At 36.3% G+C, this 17,847-nt stretch overlaps 4 protein-coding genes across 9 annotated transcripts; 2 read left to right on the top strand and 2 right to left on the bottom strand.

Moving 5' to 3' along the window:
• The first annotated feature begins 69 nt into the window (after positions 1-69).
• Positions 70-2,903, top strand: LOC123011514 (adenylate kinase 7-like). The gene is made up of 9 exons (XM_044408971.1): positions 70-245; positions 296-721; positions 773-883; positions 929-1,095; positions 1,146-1,317; positions 1,365-1,643; positions 1,693-1,956; positions 2,006-2,170; positions 2,217-2,903. The coding sequence occupies exons 1-9, from the start codon at positions 108-110 to the stop codon at positions 2,841-2,843; spliced, it is 2,349 nt and encodes a 782-aa protein (XP_044264906.1). The 5' UTR covers positions 70-107; the 3' UTR covers positions 2,844-2,903.
• A 187-nt stretch (positions 2,904-3,090) lies between these two features.
• On the bottom strand, positions 3,091-10,136 carry LOC123011520 (synaptosomal-associated protein 25). Of its 6 annotated transcripts, none has more exons than XM_044408981.1 (7): positions 9,963-10,136; positions 9,575-9,668; positions 9,478-9,519; positions 6,538-6,586; positions 5,182-5,299; positions 4,847-5,120; positions 3,091-4,076 (listed from the first exon to the last, which is right to left on the bottom strand). In XM_044408981.1, exons 2-7 carry the CDS (start codon positions 9,662-9,664, stop codon positions 4,011-4,013), a joined length of 639 nt encoding a protein of 212 aa, XP_044264916.1. In that variant the 5' UTR covers positions 9,665-9,668; positions 9,963-10,136; the 3' UTR covers positions 3,091-4,010. The 6 variants fall into 6 exon arrangements, with proteins under 6 accessions (XP_044264916.1, XP_044264915.1, XP_044264921.1 ...); XM_044408980.1 differs by lacking the exon at positions 6,538-6,586 and adding an exon at positions 7,335-7,383; XM_044408986.1 differs by having other exon boundaries at positions 3,091-4,371; positions 9,963-10,135.
• Positions 10,137-10,257: 121 nt separating this feature from the next.
• LOC123010975 (probable phenylalanine--tRNA ligase, mitochondrial) lies at positions 10,258-11,682 on the bottom strand. The gene has a single exon (XM_044408206.1). The coding sequence runs from the start codon at positions 11,621-11,623 to the stop codon at positions 10,334-10,336; it is 1,290 nt and encodes a 429-aa protein (XP_044264141.1). The 5' UTR covers positions 11,624-11,682; the 3' UTR covers positions 10,258-10,333.
• A 1,467-nt stretch (positions 11,683-13,149) lies between these two features.
• LOC123012231 (protein kinase C-like) lies at positions 13,150-17,672 on the top strand. The gene is made up of 8 exons (XM_044410118.1): positions 13,150-13,656; positions 14,358-14,412; positions 14,465-14,621; positions 14,671-14,705; positions 14,962-15,032; positions 15,080-15,311; positions 15,357-16,390; positions 16,445-17,672. The coding sequence occupies exons 1-8, from the start codon at positions 13,321-13,323 to the stop codon at positions 16,613-16,615; spliced, it is 2,091 nt and encodes a 696-aa protein (XP_044266053.1). The 5' UTR covers positions 13,150-13,320; the 3' UTR covers positions 16,616-17,672.
• The last annotated feature ends 175 nt before the right edge of the window (positions 17,673-17,847 follow it).

A 17,847-nucleotide genomic window follows, 5' to 3' on the forward strand; every position in this document is an offset into this window, starting at 1 on the left:
TGCTAATAATACTAATAATCTATAAAATATGTAACCCAAAAATAAAAAGGCCACGACCACCGATATTTAAAAAAATCAATCATCAACACTGTCAGACAATTAAAAAAATGTCAGAAGTATCATTATCAAAAACTCCGGTTGAGGAATTAGCCGGAGGAGATCAACCGGAAGAACCAGAAGTCTACAAACCCTACAAAGTTTTTATCAATCATGTGGATTCTTATCACTCTAAGTATATCTCGGCTGTAATACCTCAAAAAACTTTCACTTCCTTCATATCAACCCCAACTTTCAGTACGTTACAGACCAAATTTACGGATTATCCAAACTGATGATGAAAGGGGGTGCCGGTGAAGAAGCCCCGGGAGAAGAAGCAGCAGCTGTAAAACCCCCCTTACAAGACCTCCCCAAAGACAAATATGAATTCATCGGCACACTTTCATCGGTTTATAGAGAACCTTCCGAAGACATCCTCTACACACTCAGCGAAGATGATGAAGATTTTCGCGAAAAGATCCTAAAGTGTGGTTTTATAATTTACGATATTACGAAATATCCGAAAGAAATTGAAAAAGCCCTCAAAACATTGTCGATACTTACAGAACAGTTGGATAAAATTAGTAAAATCGGACCGAAAACGTATGAGCAGTTTAATGAAACTAAGATTTTTATTCTTATTTCAACTATTATGACATGGGGGTTGACAAAACCATTAGATCCTGTACTTTTCGTGTTTTTTGTTGTGGTTTCGCACTAAGATTGCGTATTTCAGGATGATCCGGACTTGCCACTTTCGGAAGTAGACTATCGGAAAAGGAGACCACATCCTAATTATAAAGAACATTACACTTGCGAAAAAGAAGTTATAAAAATTGGACAACAAGTAAATAGTACTGCGATGTCACAACTTTTATTGCTTTTATTTTAGTATAAAGATAAATTAAAAACGTACATCGTATGCGCCGGCCTAACTTATGGCGAAGAGGAGGATATTTTAGACTTTTTCTTCAAAATGGCGTGGTACAATGAAGTGTTGCCAATTTTTGATAACGGCAACAATAGAATTCCTTTTATCCACGTCCGTGATTTAGCAAAGTAGTTTTGAATAAAATTTTATGAGTCTTAAATGCATATGAATTTTCTAGAGCCCTTCATGGGCTAATGGAAAACGCACCTCCTAAACCGCAGTATATTTTAGCAGTCGAGCAAACACCAACAACTCTAAAAAAGTTTGTGAAAACTCTAAGCAAAGCTCTAGGTGATGGAAAAGTAACAAATGTTATGTCCGAGGAAGCTTTCCTCTACAAAAATATGACTGTAAATATTTGTAATATGCCGCAATATTCCAAAAGTACAATTTTTAGCAAACTATTTTTGAACGATGTACTGTCAATCTCAACATGGAACCAGTTTTTCTCGTTGAAAATCTCCAATTGGAGTGGCAAAGCGAATTAACTATTGCCGAAAATATGCTTCAAGTCGTTCGCGAATTTACAGCAAAACGAAATCTAAGACCTGTAAAAATAATAATACATGGGCCCCCAGGTTCCGGCAAAACCCAGTTGGCGAAAAAAATGTGCGAATACTACAACTCGAAGTATGTTTCGATTCCGACAATGTTGGAGGACTACATAAAATTTTGGGTATTGCATAATATATTTACACCTTTTCATTGCGATGTTTCTTGTTTAGAAAGAAAGTCTCGTAAGGCCTGAAAAACCCAAACTAGAGGAAACCGAGTACCTTGGCGAAGAGGAATTAGAAGAAGAAGTGGAAGACGAAGAAGACCCCCAACAAATCTTGGAACAAATACGAGAAATGGAAATGTTTATGGAAGCTGGTGTTGAGAAAATGCCTGATGATTACATTACCGGTTTATTGAGGTCGTATTTGGCGAAAAACTTTTGCCAAAATCGGGGTTACGTCCTTGATGATTATCCTCGCTTACCCGCTCAAGTAATGTTTCAACAGAAATTAGAATTTTTTTGTGCAATGTGTATCTTAGGCTAAGGAACTTTTCGGTCAAAGTGAAAACATGGGCGGCGAAGAGGAAGAAATGGAAGCTCCAGATTTCGCCGAAAAAATATTACCAAATCTTGTTGTCGGTTTGGTAGCAACAGATGAATTTATAACTGAAAGAATGATGAAGATGCAGGAGGAAGAAATCAAAGTAGAGCAAATTAAATTAGTTAAAAAAAAGTTATCAGTTTTTCTAGGACACTCCGTATGCTGAAGAAATTATCTTGGAAAGATTGAGAGAATTTAGAGAGAATAATACTGATGAAAATACCGTTTTAAATTATTTCGATGAGCTGGAAATTGACATTTTACTTTTGGAAGCTAAAGATGATGATAACGAGGAAGCATTTACTTTTATAGCTAATCAAATGGGCCCACCGTCCACTTTCGGTTTAACACCTGAGGAAGAAGAAGAATTGAGAACAATACAAGAACAGGAGAGGCAACTAGCTTTAGAGAAAGAGGAGTTGAGCAAACAACTCGAATTGGAAAAAGCTGAAGAAGAACGTAAAAATAAAATGGAAGCTTGGTCAGAGACATTGGAAAAGTTGCAAATGGAAGAAGAGAAGATTTTAGTGGCCCAGAGTGAACCTTTGAGACATTATTTGATGAAATACGTGTTTCCAGTTCTCACTAAAGGTTTGATAGAACTCGCAACGTTGAAACCGGATGATCCGGTTGATTTTCTCGCTGAATACCTCTTCAAAGAGAATCCTGAAGGTAAAATGTTTGATCCTTCATATAATGTTGAGTGCGAGGATCTTTACACCGAGTTTCGGGGATACATTGACAAAATCATTGATGAAAATGAGGCGTTTGATTGAATGGCTTTTTTGAATAATACATTTTATTTTGTATTTTGAAATCATCTACTCTATACATTATTAGAATACATGTTTATGCAATAATATAAATAATTTATTACTATCATCGACTGAACGCCAAATGACTAAGAAGCTTGTCTATTTTCCTAAGACAATAAATTAAAAATGCATCATGTCACTTCACCAAGATGCTTTGAGCATTTCGATGACGTAACGTCATTATCATTTCTTATTAAGTAAATATCACTCGTCCATTCTTAACACTATCAAAGAACTAGCACTAAAACTTAAATACTGTACATAATGAAAAACAAAAACTTTTAAATAATGGAAGATGTCAAGACAAAAATATTCACACCCGTGTGGGAACAATTTGGATATGACTAATCACAGAGATTGCATTTTAACTAGAAAAAAAGGCTACATGCCTTTCAGGCTTCCATTCCCTGTTCCCCTAACAATTTGTATAAACTGTTCCAAACATCAACAAAAACAATTCGTTCTGAACTCACCCTTCAACAAATCAATTTGAAATTTTTGATAATTTCGAAAATATGATACCGATAGGGCAAGTTCCTTGTGATTCTAGTGCATATACCAACAATATATACAGTTACAGCGACAACCTTATGTACAATGTGGACTCAACAACTTCAATCTTCCAAAAAAAAAACTCACATCACATATAGTAAGTATTTGAATACTTGGTACAAGTTAGGTACTAGGGCTAAGTATAAGCGCCGGAAATTAGCACCACACCTTGAGAAAATCCAACAGCCGAGGAGACGGCTTTGTAAGTAACATCTGATTTTTTCCTGCATGAAAAGAGCTGAACGTGGGATTTAATCCAGGAAGAGTGCAAATTTTGTGCTTCATCCTAACTACAGACAGTTTTACAAAGAGCTAATACGTGTATGTTAAGCGTTCACAAGTGTACGAAATGAGCATAATTAGGAACGTAACTGCATCATTAACGCTAAATTAATTTAGAAAAATTTTGCCAATAAACGGTTAGCTCTACTGGATGCAGCAAAAACCGGCCATGACCTTTTTAAATATTAACTATTACATTATAATGTTATAGTAATACTCGTAAACTATTAACACTAAGCCATAACATTGAGAATTGATAGAAGAGTATAAAAGGCGACTTGTGTCCCACTCCCCTTAGGACTTGAGGAGTTTGTTGGCACGCTGGTTTGCCACTGCAATGCGCGTTTCGTTGCTCTCACCCTAACCAACAAACATATAACCAGTGTGCCCCATCACAAAAAACTACAGCCCAACCTGATCCGACCCCACGACACTTTACACACTAAAACAACAGCAAATATGCTTCAAAATAAACAAAAACGTTTAATTTCGTTTTTTATAGTATAGATTCTCCAATTGTAGAAAAATAATAGGAACGGATCAGGCTTGCAATCAAAGTCTGTAAAAATATTAGTGTTATTGTGTTGTGTGTCTACTTGAGAAGATCGTGGGCACGTTGATTGGCCACCTCTATCCTCGTTGCATTGGACTCGCCCTGATTCGGACCATCGGTTTAGTAGGTATGTACGAGTAGATGTAGTGTCGTGAAGTAAACGGCAATGTAAACAAACAACACCAAGATTATTAAAATTCACAAGCAAATTCGTTAGAAAATTATTCAATAAATGCTAGCGCAAATCGGCAGAAGCTTTTTGAAAAAAAAATAAAACGAAAATATTTAGAAACCAATCAAAGAGTGCATTTAAATGGTTCCAGTGCTCGCAAATAAACATCCCATTGGTTCAAAAAGCTCGACACGTCAGGTGAGGTAGCTCAAACTTCAAACTATCACAAAAAATGTAGAAATTTTCTTTAGTAAGACAAGATAATTATTATTCTCATTTAAGAAACCTCCCCTCCAAGTTCGTAACTAACATACTTACCATCCGTTAGTATTTAATTAAATTAAGATAAAATCCAGTGCTAGCACAATATCGAACAAAAAACTTCCAAAAACCCGCCATAATTACCTTGAGATTGATACGATCGACCTGTCTGTTTTGATTCTCCAACTCCGAGCCCATATCGATGGCCATGTTGCGCAAATTTCCGATCATGGTATTAACCTGTCCCATGTTTTCTTCCATTTCTTCTTCGCGTGCGTCGTTTGTGATGCGACCGATGTAGCCTCCTTGCGGTCCTAGACCGTTACGATCATCCATCATCCTCTGCGGTTGATTATTCACGACTTTTCCATCGTCGTTACCCTTCCATGTGCCTTCGTCCTCTTTGAACGACGACCCTCTGCGAAAAATAACATAAATTTCGTGTCGCCTAAAAATCTAGATCGCCTAAACGGACTCACTTCTGACACGGTAAAACGCAAAGTCCGCAACATTTTTCCATCCCTGTGAGGTTCTTTTCGGCTTCTCGCATATCCGCGTTGATTTGGTCCATGCCATCTTCGATACGGTCCAGTTGCTCTGCGCAATATCGACTTGAATAAGCATTCGGACGAGTCCGAGACGAGATTTTTTAGCACATTAACTCGCTATAGTTTGAAATGTGTATGCGTTTCATGTGTGTGTATCATAGTTGGAACAAATCGCATGCACATGCCACTATTCTACTCGGGAATCCCCGAAATCCAGTTTAGGGATTCGGTTAATGCACTACATTTCTAGATGTTTTTAGTAAGCAGACTAGTATTCAGTAAAATTCATGCTACTCGAGATGTTTATAAGAACGACCTGAGCTGGGAAATATAATAAGAGAACTGACAGTGTGAAATATACACGTTTAACGGTTATGTGAGTTAGTGTTAACTTACTTCGACAGTGTTAATCCTTCATGTATGTAGTTGTCTTTGAATCATGTATTATATTATCCATTACAACGTAATTTTTACTGATGATAAGTTCACGCTGAATTGCTTTCGTTTCAAATCATTAAATAACAATACATTTGTTATAAATTATGTAAATTTAAGAGACGAAAACATTTCAACTGCTGACTGTACTTCGCATTGATTTGTTTTGGACACGTTTCAGTTTCAGGAGGATATGGGAAAGTTGTGCAGGACGATTTGGGTACACATTTCCTTACTTATCCATCCCTCGAATAGTTTTATTTTACGCCCGGCTGCCTGCTGTCGTTCGATTTTTAAGCGACTCACTGTCATAAATATTTTAGACTGCCACTCATATTTCTCATAGTAAACCAAAAAAGCAGTAGAATAATAAATCAATTAAATATTTCTCTGCGATGAACGTTTTTGTTTTGTAAATGTCTGGTTTTTCCACTAGTTTATTGAAAGCAACTATAAATCCCAAATTTTCGTAACAAAGTTTGATAAATGTATAATCTATCCAATAAGTAGCTTCTGGAGAAGTTCGGAAGTAGTTCCACCGAAAATGTATGCTTGACTTGAGCAAGTTACTAACTCCTTCGACCATAAATCAAACACAAACTGCTATTGAAATTGCACAGTTTAATCAATGGCCCCCAATTATTAAGGGCCGTTTTTTCTAACCCTCTCGCCCTGCACAACTAAAACTGTGTTATCATAAATTTGTATCGTCAGGTAAAGATTGGGAGGGCATAAAATTCAACTAAAAATGTCGTCGTGTGGTTCGGATCTAAGGAGTGAGAATTTGTTCAGTTAATTGTGGGTGAATTGGAATATAAAGAGAGACACAGCGAGACTAGATAGTATGCTTACCGCCCTGTTCATCCAGCATGACCAGGGTTTTCATCCCGACCTCGTGGCTCTACAAACATCAAGACAATCAGCTTGGATAACCTGCGTCCGTTCTCACCATGTTCTCCCCGTTAAAGTAAGTGTTTCAGTTAGGCGAACACAAGTTAATGTGTTCGCCCGACTGCCGGTTGTTAGTCCCTCCGACACCTATAGATAAGTTAATCCACCCAAAAGAGGATCTACGAGACATATTAGACCTGTTAGCCCACCACAGGTGTAAATAAAATGAAAACAAACTCAACACGGTCTTTGCGAGAAAGAGCGCATTGCGATTAGATCCCCAATGAAAGCAATGGTTAATTAACACCTGGGACATTTCGACTGCTTACCGCCTTGATGGTTGAGCATATCCATAGTCTTGGCGCCGGCATCGGTACTCTACAACATCACAGTGCCTAGTAGCATACTTACACGACAATACACAGCACACCACTATAATACAATAACCACAATACTCAGATAAATATCAAAAAAGATGTGGAATGAAGCAGAATAACACACAAAGTAGTGAAAGCAGAAAGACAAGCTAAAGCGACAATAGCATGCAAAACGTGTTAAAATGCAAAATGTATCAGTCTGTATCCATGTTAAATACACCACATTTAAAATGATGATAGATGGCGTCACAGCATGTGACTTAAGTCACAATCGTGCTTTGAATATGATGAGGTACACAAAAAAGTTGAGTCACAATGACGGATCTTGGGTTAAATGATGATTTGGGTTAAGTATGATAGAGTGAGTGGAGAGAGACTCACCTCCCTGGTCATCAAGAGCGACCAAGGTTCGGATTCCAGCCTCCTTGCTCTACAGCAGCACAAAACAAGTGTACACTGTTTGTTAGTATATATGTTAAGTGGTACACGCCCGCTACAGATAAGCACTCAGTATATTACTTGTTCAGTTCGAAGAGATAGAGAAGAGATTTATAGACAGGAATTTAGAGCGAGTGGAACGGGTAGCCCGGCAAGCTGGAGGAGAATGTAACGATAAGCTATGTTTATAGGCACCCGAATCGCGACACATGAGGATTTTAACAGGATCACCTACTCATCATTAAACAAGAAAACATAAAATGTACAAGCAAAACTTCAACAATTCATTTCTGTCAAATTACACAACTATGCTTTTCACCGATTTCAAACTTTTAGTCATTTTCATGTTCCAAAAAACTGTATACAGAATATTCGATAAAATGATCCAATGTTATCACAAAAAATTAAAAAATATACAGTGAGCGGCAAAACTATGGAATAATCGTATTAAAACTGAAAATATTGTTTTGGCAAACATGCTCAAACAGGTAATTTTTTTTAATACACAATTTTAAACTTGATTTAAACTTTTACACTTTTTGGTTTTTGAGTCGACATTTTTTTTTAAATGTAAACCTCCATTTTTTTAGTCAATTCGCTAGAACTTTTAATTGTCGAAATGACAACACCAAAATATCAAATATTACATAGTTTTCGAAAAAAAAATCATCCAAAAAGTGAAATATATCAACAAAAATCATACATACTATGTTAAATCAAGTTAAGAATTTTCTAGTTTTTAAAAAGAAAATTGACCTGTTGGAGTTTTTGTCACAACAAAATATTTTTAATTTTAATAAATAAGATTATTCCATAATTTTGCCGCTCGTTGTATATTGTAATTTCGTTTTTTGTTTTTTTTTTAACAAACCAAAAACAAATTCAATCTCGTTAATAACTATGAACAAAACACCAAGGCATTACTACGATAAAAAAATTCTTTTTTGCAATGCAATATGTTTTTATTGAAAAATCTAATTTTTTTCTTACTGGAAAATAGATCACAAATAGATATATCATAAATAATAAATAGTTTCATAAAAATAATTTTGATTAAATTGTTAAAAACCGATTCAATTAAAGAATAAGGCTTTAAGATAATTGCTAGTACTAGTAATGTATCATTTTTTTGCAAGAAAACCGGCTCATAACTTCACATAATTGTTTTTCCCACTGAATAAAAATATTTGAAGTGTTCAAAATATTACATAATAATGTGAAAAGTAAATTTCATAATTACATGAAAAATTAATGTTTTGTTTTCCGTGAAACTAATTAAAACAGCCAAATCCATAAAACTTAATTGCTAAAATATGAGCAGACCTGACAACTTTACTGACAGAGAAAATAAAACACTAATAAGTAGTTACGAAAAGATAACTATCGCTTAACTAAGTTAAAAAATCTGAATCGTTCACTCTACAAATATGAATTTCGACGAAACTAAAAAGCCAGCAATAAGAACAGAAACAAAGTGTAGAAGCCCTCTTTAGTTTAGTTGGTATTAATAGTTTGAAGTACTTTATGATCATTTCATTTTTGGAGCCGGTGTTTGAGGTGGCGGTGGTCGGGAATCAAATATTCAACTGTAGTCTGCGAGTGTGTGTGTGCAAAAGTGCGTGTGGGTATTTCTCATATCTGTACACGTAACACAGCACAAACACAGGCACACTTGCAGGGCTACCGCTACCACAACATCGAGTCCATGTAAGCACACCGCAACCGTCCCCAAAACCCCGCCGCCTTCTTCAGCAGAGCTCGTCCCACGGTAGTCCTGCTCTGCACCGGTAGAGTCGATTCAGAGGACAGAAAGAGACAGTGCAAGACATGCAGCACAGAGATACATCAAAACAATTACCAAACAATTGACTCTTATCGTATTAATTAAACTATGCCATCATTGTATGGTAATTGCAACACTTAGAGCAAAGAAGGGATGAGTTATTACGAAAGTCAACTAAAAATAAGATCCTGACACCCCACTTTGGTCATTTATCACGAAATTACAAGAGATTAATCACCTAGAGAGAATTATTAAAATTATCGGTATGGATTCTGGGTGGGTACAGCAAGGGGGGATATTTACCTCTTCACATAGTGCCAACATGCGCCGGGTGCTCTCCAGAGACTGAAAAAGGTTGAATACGTTAATCGAGTGGTGCATAATTACTGGCAGATATTACCTCATCGGTGACTTGCCCAGCCCGGAGCTGGAGCTCCTGCAGCTCGGTTCGGGGGGCCCCATTTTCGGCGACTGGTGCAGGTGCCGGCATTTTTCTACAATCAAGAATGACAGTACTGACAAAAGCACACGACGCACAATCTTTTTTGCTTGGGACTGTACTCTACATTGTTTGACCCGAGAAAATCAATAATCCCGTAAAGGGAACCAAGACGGGCGCGTTCTCTAATTCAAGCCGAATGAGACAATTTTTTAAAATAACCAAAATTGTGATATTTACATCTCGTGACATCATACTTTTCTCAAAAATGAATCATGATATTCGCTTGAAACAAAACACGGCGAACGGAAATACCTGATGGTTGTGATAGAAACGTAGAATTACTTACGCAAATTTGGGGAATAAAATGCACTAAGGAATTTCTAAAAGATTCTTGAGTCAAATTTTAGAATTAGCAACAAACACCACTGTAATTTTTATTTCACATAACACTTTGACAGGAAAACTGTCAAAGGGTTAACGCATTTGGATGACAACAGCCCACTGAGCAAAATGTTGAGCGGGGCAGGGGAGATGCGGAGGAATTTTGAACGCTTCTGCGCATGATCCGATAAAACAACGCATGGAGGGAAATTTAAATTTGCCCGAAATTGCGTCAACAAAAGTACAAAAAAAACAACAAATCGGTAAAGTATAACGTTTATTTTCTGAGCAACAATGTGCTGCTTAAATAAATATGAATTAAGAACAAGTCGCACCTTATCTAATTTGAACTCCCAAAGTTGACGCTGCAACTTTGGCGATTTCGCTGTGAATTAAGTTAACTTCAGATTGGACGAGAGTTTTTTCCATATGTCTGTAAATAATGCGGTAGCAATGACTCGTTTTTCCATGTTTTGGATGTGTGAATTCGTCTACTAGAACAATTTGTTCTATTGTATCACCTCCAATGTTTCTGGCCAAGTCGTAGAAATCATTACTTGAAAATTCCTTATCTTGCGGAAGCCAAAAACTGAGATCGCTGATACATTGCGGAAATTGACTAATTTGTTTATAAGTGACGTTTTCATCATATTTTACTTTAAATTGGTTCAAAAATCCTGTATCACTGGACCAGAAAAGACGGATATCGGGGATTTTGTACAAACACATTGCAACTCTTTCAAGTCCAATGCCAAACGCCCATCCAATCCTATCCACAATTCCCGAGTTGGTTAAAATCGGTTGCCTCATTATCCCACACCCCAACAACTCCAACCAGTTGTTCTCGTGACATACTTCCAGTTCCCATGATGGTTGAGTGAAAGGAAAATATGTGTCAATCCATCTGTATTCAATTTTCTCCCCAAATAACTCCTTGGCTAGCCCTGTAAGAGTGGTTTTCAATTCGTGTTCCATCAATTTAACTGCTTCTAAAGTGTGGCATGCTTGTTTCTGCTGAGTTCCAGTATTTTGGGTGTTATTGCCTAGCTCAAAAATTTCCAAACTTTGCTCTTTGGGAAACAACTCATCTCGGGTTTTCAAACGGACTGCATCAATCTGATGAAAAATCGGATAGTGTGTCCTATCTATCTCATCTCGCCTGTAAACGTCTCCAATCATTAGAAAATTATTCAAACCGGCTCGCATAAGTTCTGACTGATGAGCCGTCATGTGTGCCCTTAATAAATAGTCCCGGTTCAAGTAATAACAGTCACTTTTAGACCGTGAGGGATGACTTTTGGGGGTCAGCAAACTATCAAAGTTTTGGTCCACTGATACTACAGGGGGCAGGGCATCATACACTGAGAAAATTGGATTTCCGCGGCCGTTGACAAACTTTTTGTAGAAGTAATTTACAATTCTTTGACGCACGTGGCTGAGGGGGTGATGCTCTTTCGTGTGGAGGTTTCGGCCCAAGTGGGATGCTATTTTATCAGTAACATTCGTAAAGTCGTCTTTACTGTATGTATTTTCCAATAATGTTAAACTATATTGTATTTCAGGTTTTACCGACGATGTAAGACACCTGATGATTTGGTAGTTGCTAATATTCAAAGTTTTCAACATTTTTCAAGGATCTGTCATCACATTCCTAACCTTACATAACCTACAAATGTTAAAAATGACAAAAAAATTAAAAACGTCAGTGGTTAAATCGTGTGCGCCTATTTTGACAAGCGCAATTTCTTGTAATTTGGCGCCATTTATAAATATAAAATCTATAAAAAAAATGAATACTTAGCCGAGTTTTATAAAAAATTCATCGCTTTTAATAATAACAACAATTCTTGCGACAGTCGTTAGCTTATCAAAAAATAATAACTTAAAATATCTTCAAGACATTACCATATTATTAGATTATTACATTTTTTTTTAAATAAATAAGTACTTAGGTATTAAAAATAAAATAATTAGAAATATTATTTTTATCAAATTGGTTTTTATTCACATTAAAAAAAAATTACATTAAAACATCAATGTGCATTTTAAAAAATAGCTTCAATATTTTCGAAGCAAATTATTGCTATCGTATACTAAAAATCTAAACATATAAAAAGTAAGAGCTTTGTAAGTAAGGTTCTGTTGTTAGGATAGATACTTCTCTCCTAATTGCATTCATATAAACGACAAGAAAAAATACAAAAAAAGGATTTTTTTTTATTATAAATAGAACAAGCTTAGGGCAACTCTTGGCCACTGACTTGGCGTTTAAGAAACTTTAAAAGTGCTTTATTAATAATAAAATCAAATTTAAATAAAGTTAAATGAAGACGTACTATGCAGGTACATACCTAAGTTTTTCCGAGTGAAATCTTATTTTTTGCTTATTTGTTTTTCTGTGGGATCCTTGGTTTCCTTAGATATAGTCTTCTCTGATTCCTCAATTTTGATTTTATATGATTTTCCTAATATTTTTCGATTTGTTCTGATTTCTCCATGATTTCCTAAATGTTGTACACCAAATTCTCTGCTTTGATTTCCATGATTTTCTTGATTCCATCATAATTTCTTCTTATTTCCTTAAGATTTCCTCTAACTTATCAATAAATGAACAAAAAAACCTAATTGCCCACATGTATTTTTTATATTTATAATTTCTATTGATTGCCTATAATTTCTTTTGATCTCCCCTGATTTCTTTTATTTCCACCCATTTCTCCCGATTTCCTTATTATTTACTCCGATTTCCTATGTGATTGTTTCTAAAAACAACAATTTCGATAAATATTTCAAAACAATCGAAAAAGCCATTTTCAAAAGTACAGGTGCGTTTTTCTCAGTCTCTCTAATAAAAATTAAAACGTATTTTAAATTTAATAAATAAATCAAAATGTTGGAATCATAATAATCGTTGAAATCGATATTTTTTTCCCGTTCTAGTTGGGACAAAATAGACATTTTCTGTACTAGATAATTAATAAAAAATAAGAAGGATAATAAGAGGATGCGGATTTAGATAGTTATTATTTTTGCTATATGGTACGAAGAGTGGCGAAAGAGTTATTGATATGGCGTGATAGCTATCGGAGTTTCCCACTGTACGCAGAGATATCATAGTGGGTGAAGGTCGTCGACTTTCCGTCTATTCCCGGTACGTCGCGGCGCATCGGATCCATTGTGAATGTAAAACGGGGAGTTGTGGGAGTCGATGGGATCGGGATAGTCGGCTGTCACTCTTCACAGCAAGTGCGTTCGTGTATTTCGCCGAAAAACCGCTACATATCCATCTATGGTGTTGCAAATCGTCTTTTAGTGCAGGTGCGATGTTTAAGGGCACAGTGCGGATAAAAGTAATCCAGGCCGAAGGGTTGCGCCCTACCGACTGCTCGAAACGCCACAACATGATGTTCGGCAAGTCTGACGACCAGATGGACCCCTACGTCACCATCGACGTGGACGACACCCACCTGGCCCAGACCACCACCAAGTCGAAGACGCTCGACCCCGTCTGGAACGAGTCCTTCGAGGACGACGTCGTCGACGCCAAGACGCTCACGTTGACCGTTTTCCACGACGCCGCCATACCACCCAATGTCTTTGTCGCCAACTGTAGTATACCACTCGAGGATTTACTACAGGACCACGAGAAAGATTTTTGGGTAAGCAAGGCGTCGCGACGCTCCATAACAAAATTGCGCAAAACCGACGTTGGTGAAATAGCTGACTGTTTACATGAAAGCCAATATTGATTTACTGCACCCTAAAACTCGCAAACAAGTGAAGGAATCGGGTGATGGGCTATTTTTGGGACTTTTTGAGGTTAACGCTTAGAACAGGCTGTGAGGGGCGGCAGTGGTGCATTAACAAAAGTTTGCAAAACGATTCCCCAATGAAGGAAAAGATTTTTTTTTGGAATTTAATCAAAAAGCTTTATCAAAATGCAGGACCATCTGCTTCACCGTTTTGAGTAAAATAACACCAAATAAAAATACAAACTTTAAACTCTAATTAAATATCGAAAAATTAAGTTTAGATAAACTTAGATAAAAATGGATAGTAATTAGGCAGGGCCGGACTGGTCACGAGTCAGAATAAAAGGATTCTTCCCTTAGACGTCAAATCTACTTAATGACCTAAAACCTCAAAAGTTCTAAAATTTCACTAAGTAGTACTTTATACTGATGTTTATAAATGTACAAAAAAACTAAATGGAAAAAATAAGAAAATTTCTATTGTTTACATAATTAATATCATGTTTATTAAATAAAAAAATAAACTCTTAAAATCTGGGAACTGATACATGAGATTATTAAAAAAATAAAAAAACTTTTTTGATATTGATTTTTAAATTATTTTTCAGGTTAATTTGGAGCCTACCGGTCGACTTCGTCTTCAGGTGGACTTAGAACGTCGCGGTAATTTTTTTCAATTCAATTTTTTATTTTATGGAAAAAACATAATTTTTAGGGGATGTTAATACGAGACGGCAGTTCAAAGAGCGCCAAGGCTTCAACCGAAGACGAGGTGCTATGCGTCGAAGGGTGCACCAAGTCAACGGACACAAATTCATGGCTACGTATCTTCGCCAACCCACATTTTGTTCCCATTGTAGAGATTTTATTTGGTGAGAAATAATAATCAAAACTTCACAATGTAACAATAAATATTTTTAGGGGTTTGATGGGTAAACAAGCCTATCAGTGCCAAGGTACGGAATGTACGATAATGTTGTCTCTAAATGTGCATTTGTAGATATATGAGCACTGTCTTTATTAATGTGAAGCTTGTAGGTATAAAATTCTTTTGGTTGGAATGAGTGGAAAAGATTTTGCTTTTATTTTGAGTTGCAGCATCCGAACGGCATGGCAATTTATATAGCTTTGTTTAGGTATTTGTAAGTTTTTATTATCATTACTAGTAGTGCGAGACTATTAATAGAGAAATTTTATCAAAATTTGTTACAGTATGTGCTTGCGTCGTTCACAAAAGGTGCCACTCTTTGGTTCTTACAAAATGTCCAGGGATCAAAAACGAGGTATTTTCTGAAATCTATTGACCAAAAGTGTAATTTCGCATTTTCAGAGTACTCAGCCAAATACGGGATTTAGTGTGAATATACCCCACCGTTTCGTGGTCCACAACTACAAAAGATTCACATTTTGTGATCATTGCGGGTCTTTACTCTATGGACTTTTCCGACAAGGACTTCAATGTGAAGCTTGTTCTTTGAATGTTCACAAGCGGTGCCAGAAAAATGTAGCGAACAATTGCGGAATAAATGTTAAACAGATGGCGGAAGTTTTGTCATCTATTGGTACGTTTTTCACAAATTTAATAAAAGCCTAATTGTCTGATTCAGGTGTTTCCCCCGACAAACAATTCCAAACCCATGTTAAATACGTCCCAGCGTCAACAAATCAAGAAGCTTCATCGGAAAATGCCGAAACCAACAAAACCTCCAACACTACAAAAGAAAGCAATGAAGAACCACCTGCATGTGAAGAAATAAAAGAACAAAGAAGTCCAAATAAAATTAGTTTAGATGATTTCAATTTCATCAAGGTTTTGGGAAAGGGAAGTTTCGGGAAGGTTATGTTAGCTGAGAGGAAAGACACGGAAGAAATCTTCGCGATAAAAATCCTCAAGAAAGATGTCATTATCCAAGATGATGACGTCGAGTGTACCATGACTGAAAAAAGGATTTTGGCGTTAGCTGCCAAGCATCCGTTTCTGACTGCGCTTCATTCATGTTTCCAGACTAAAAATCGCCTTTTCTTCGTTATGGAATACGTAAATGGGGGAGACTTGATGTTTCAAATCCAAAGGGCGCGAAAATTCGACGAGCCAAGAGCGAGGTTTTACGCAGCTGAGGTCACGTTAGCGCTCCAGTTTTTGCACAAGCACGGGGTTATTTACCGAGACTTGAAACTAGACAATATTTTGCTGGACGCTGAGGGGCACTGCAAATTGGCCGATTTTGGGATGTGCAAAGAGGGGATCTTTGAGGGTATTACGACTACTACGTTCTGTGGCACTCCGGATTACATCGCTCCGGAGATTTTGCAAGAGCTGGAGTACGGGGCGAGTGTGGATTGGTGGGCTTTGGGGGTTTTGATGTACGAGATGATGGCAGGGCAGCCGCCGTTTGAGGCTGATAATGAGGAGGATATGTACGAGTCGATTTTGCACGACGATGTTCTTTATCCGGTTTGGTTGAGTAAGGAGGGTGTTAATGTCTTAAAAGGGTTTATGACGAAGAACCCGAATAAGAGGTTGGGGTGTGTGGCCTCACAGGGCGGCGAGGCGGCGATCAAAGTGCATCCTTTTTTCAAGGAGATTGACTGGACTGCGTTGGAGCAGAAGAAAGTAAAACCGCCTTTTAAACCAAGAATTGTAAGTTTAGTTGTAAGAGAATTAAAATAAGTTGTAAACTTGTTTTCTTTGCAGAAAAGCAAAAAGGATGCGTTGAATTTTGACGCAGAGTTTACGAAAGAAGAACCAGTTTTGAGTCCGGTTAGCACCGAAGTGACGAATTCAATAAACCAAGAGGAGTTCAAAGGATTCTCGTTTATTAATCCAAATTACAATCCTAATCGTTTTACTGTTTCAAGCGACTAAGTTATTGACTAGAGATGATTTCAGTTAAATTTCAACCATATGAATAAGTTTCAATCTGACTCAGTTATTAGATAGAAGATTTCTGTGATCTTACTGGATAATTAAACCAGAAATTAAATGTATATTTACGAAAGGCCTAAGCTCTGTAAATATTTTATTTTGGTGAATTGAGAAGTTTTATTAGATCGAGTCAATTTATTGTTGTGGTAGCCTTAAAATTGTACAAGACTCATGTTTTCACATTTTGTGTTTGCAACCAGGAGATCGTAAAGAGCTTATCAAGAGAGATTTTTAAGGAAAATTGTTGATAATATGATAGTTTATGTGGATTTTGTTTAAAGTGTAGCACAAATGATGTAAAGAATGCCACACAATAACCACGAACATGGAGAGCAATCATTACGCAAAGTGTGCCTGTTGATGTTGTATGAGTTAAATAAATTTATCTGCCATATTGAGCTGTTTAGAACAAAATCGAATACATTTCAAAGAAATGTTTGTTGTTGGAAGGACAAAAATGTTTTATGTTTATGTCTGTAATAGGTAGTAATATTATTAGTACAGTCAGCTAATATAGTGATGGATGTTTAGCGAATTTCCCAGTATAAAATAGATACAGATTTTTCAACCTATTCGTCTTTCTTTTTTTTAGTATTATTCACGATTTTATCAAATAACTTTGCGTCCGGTATTGTGCCAAATTTATTTTGCCTACCTCATCTATTTTTATGACAAATACCATATGTTACCGTTTCTGTTGTGGTTCTCTTAGTACAATGTGTAATACCAACTAATAGTATTGTACTATTTCTCCAAAACAGTGTACTATAGCATATACCTAGTAGATATGTTAATGCAGGTTAATGGAGCACCTTTTGTTTTTTGTTATTTTTGAGGTTTTTTAGATTTTAATTATACATATATAAAGCAAGGGTGTCGAAATAAAGCTATACTTCTTATAGGCTTTTATTTTTTTCTTAGAATTCTGCATGAATTAGTAAGAGCTAGAACCGGTATTATCATATCTACTTAAAATAAATAAATATTATTTAGTGTATCAACAGATTTTTTATTATAACATTTTTTTTTCTTTCAGTAGTTTATCTCAGTATCTTCCTGCTCTACGATTTTAATAAAAAAGTATCAGTCCCCTTATTTTATACGAATACATACAATAATGTGCCCTACATGTCTTGATATTTCAAGCGTTTTTGCGACTTAATCGATCGGTT

The sequence above is a fragment of the Tribolium madens genome, unplaced genomic scaffold, assembly GCF_015345945.1.
Source record: "Tribolium madens isolate multiple individuals breed KSU strain unplaced genomic scaffold, Tmad_KSU_1.1 Scaffold_91;HRSCAF=231;Tcas5.2_LG7, whole genome shotgun sequence".
Lineage (NCBI taxonomy): Eukaryota > Metazoa > Arthropoda > Insecta > Coleoptera > Tenebrionidae > Tribolium > Tribolium madens.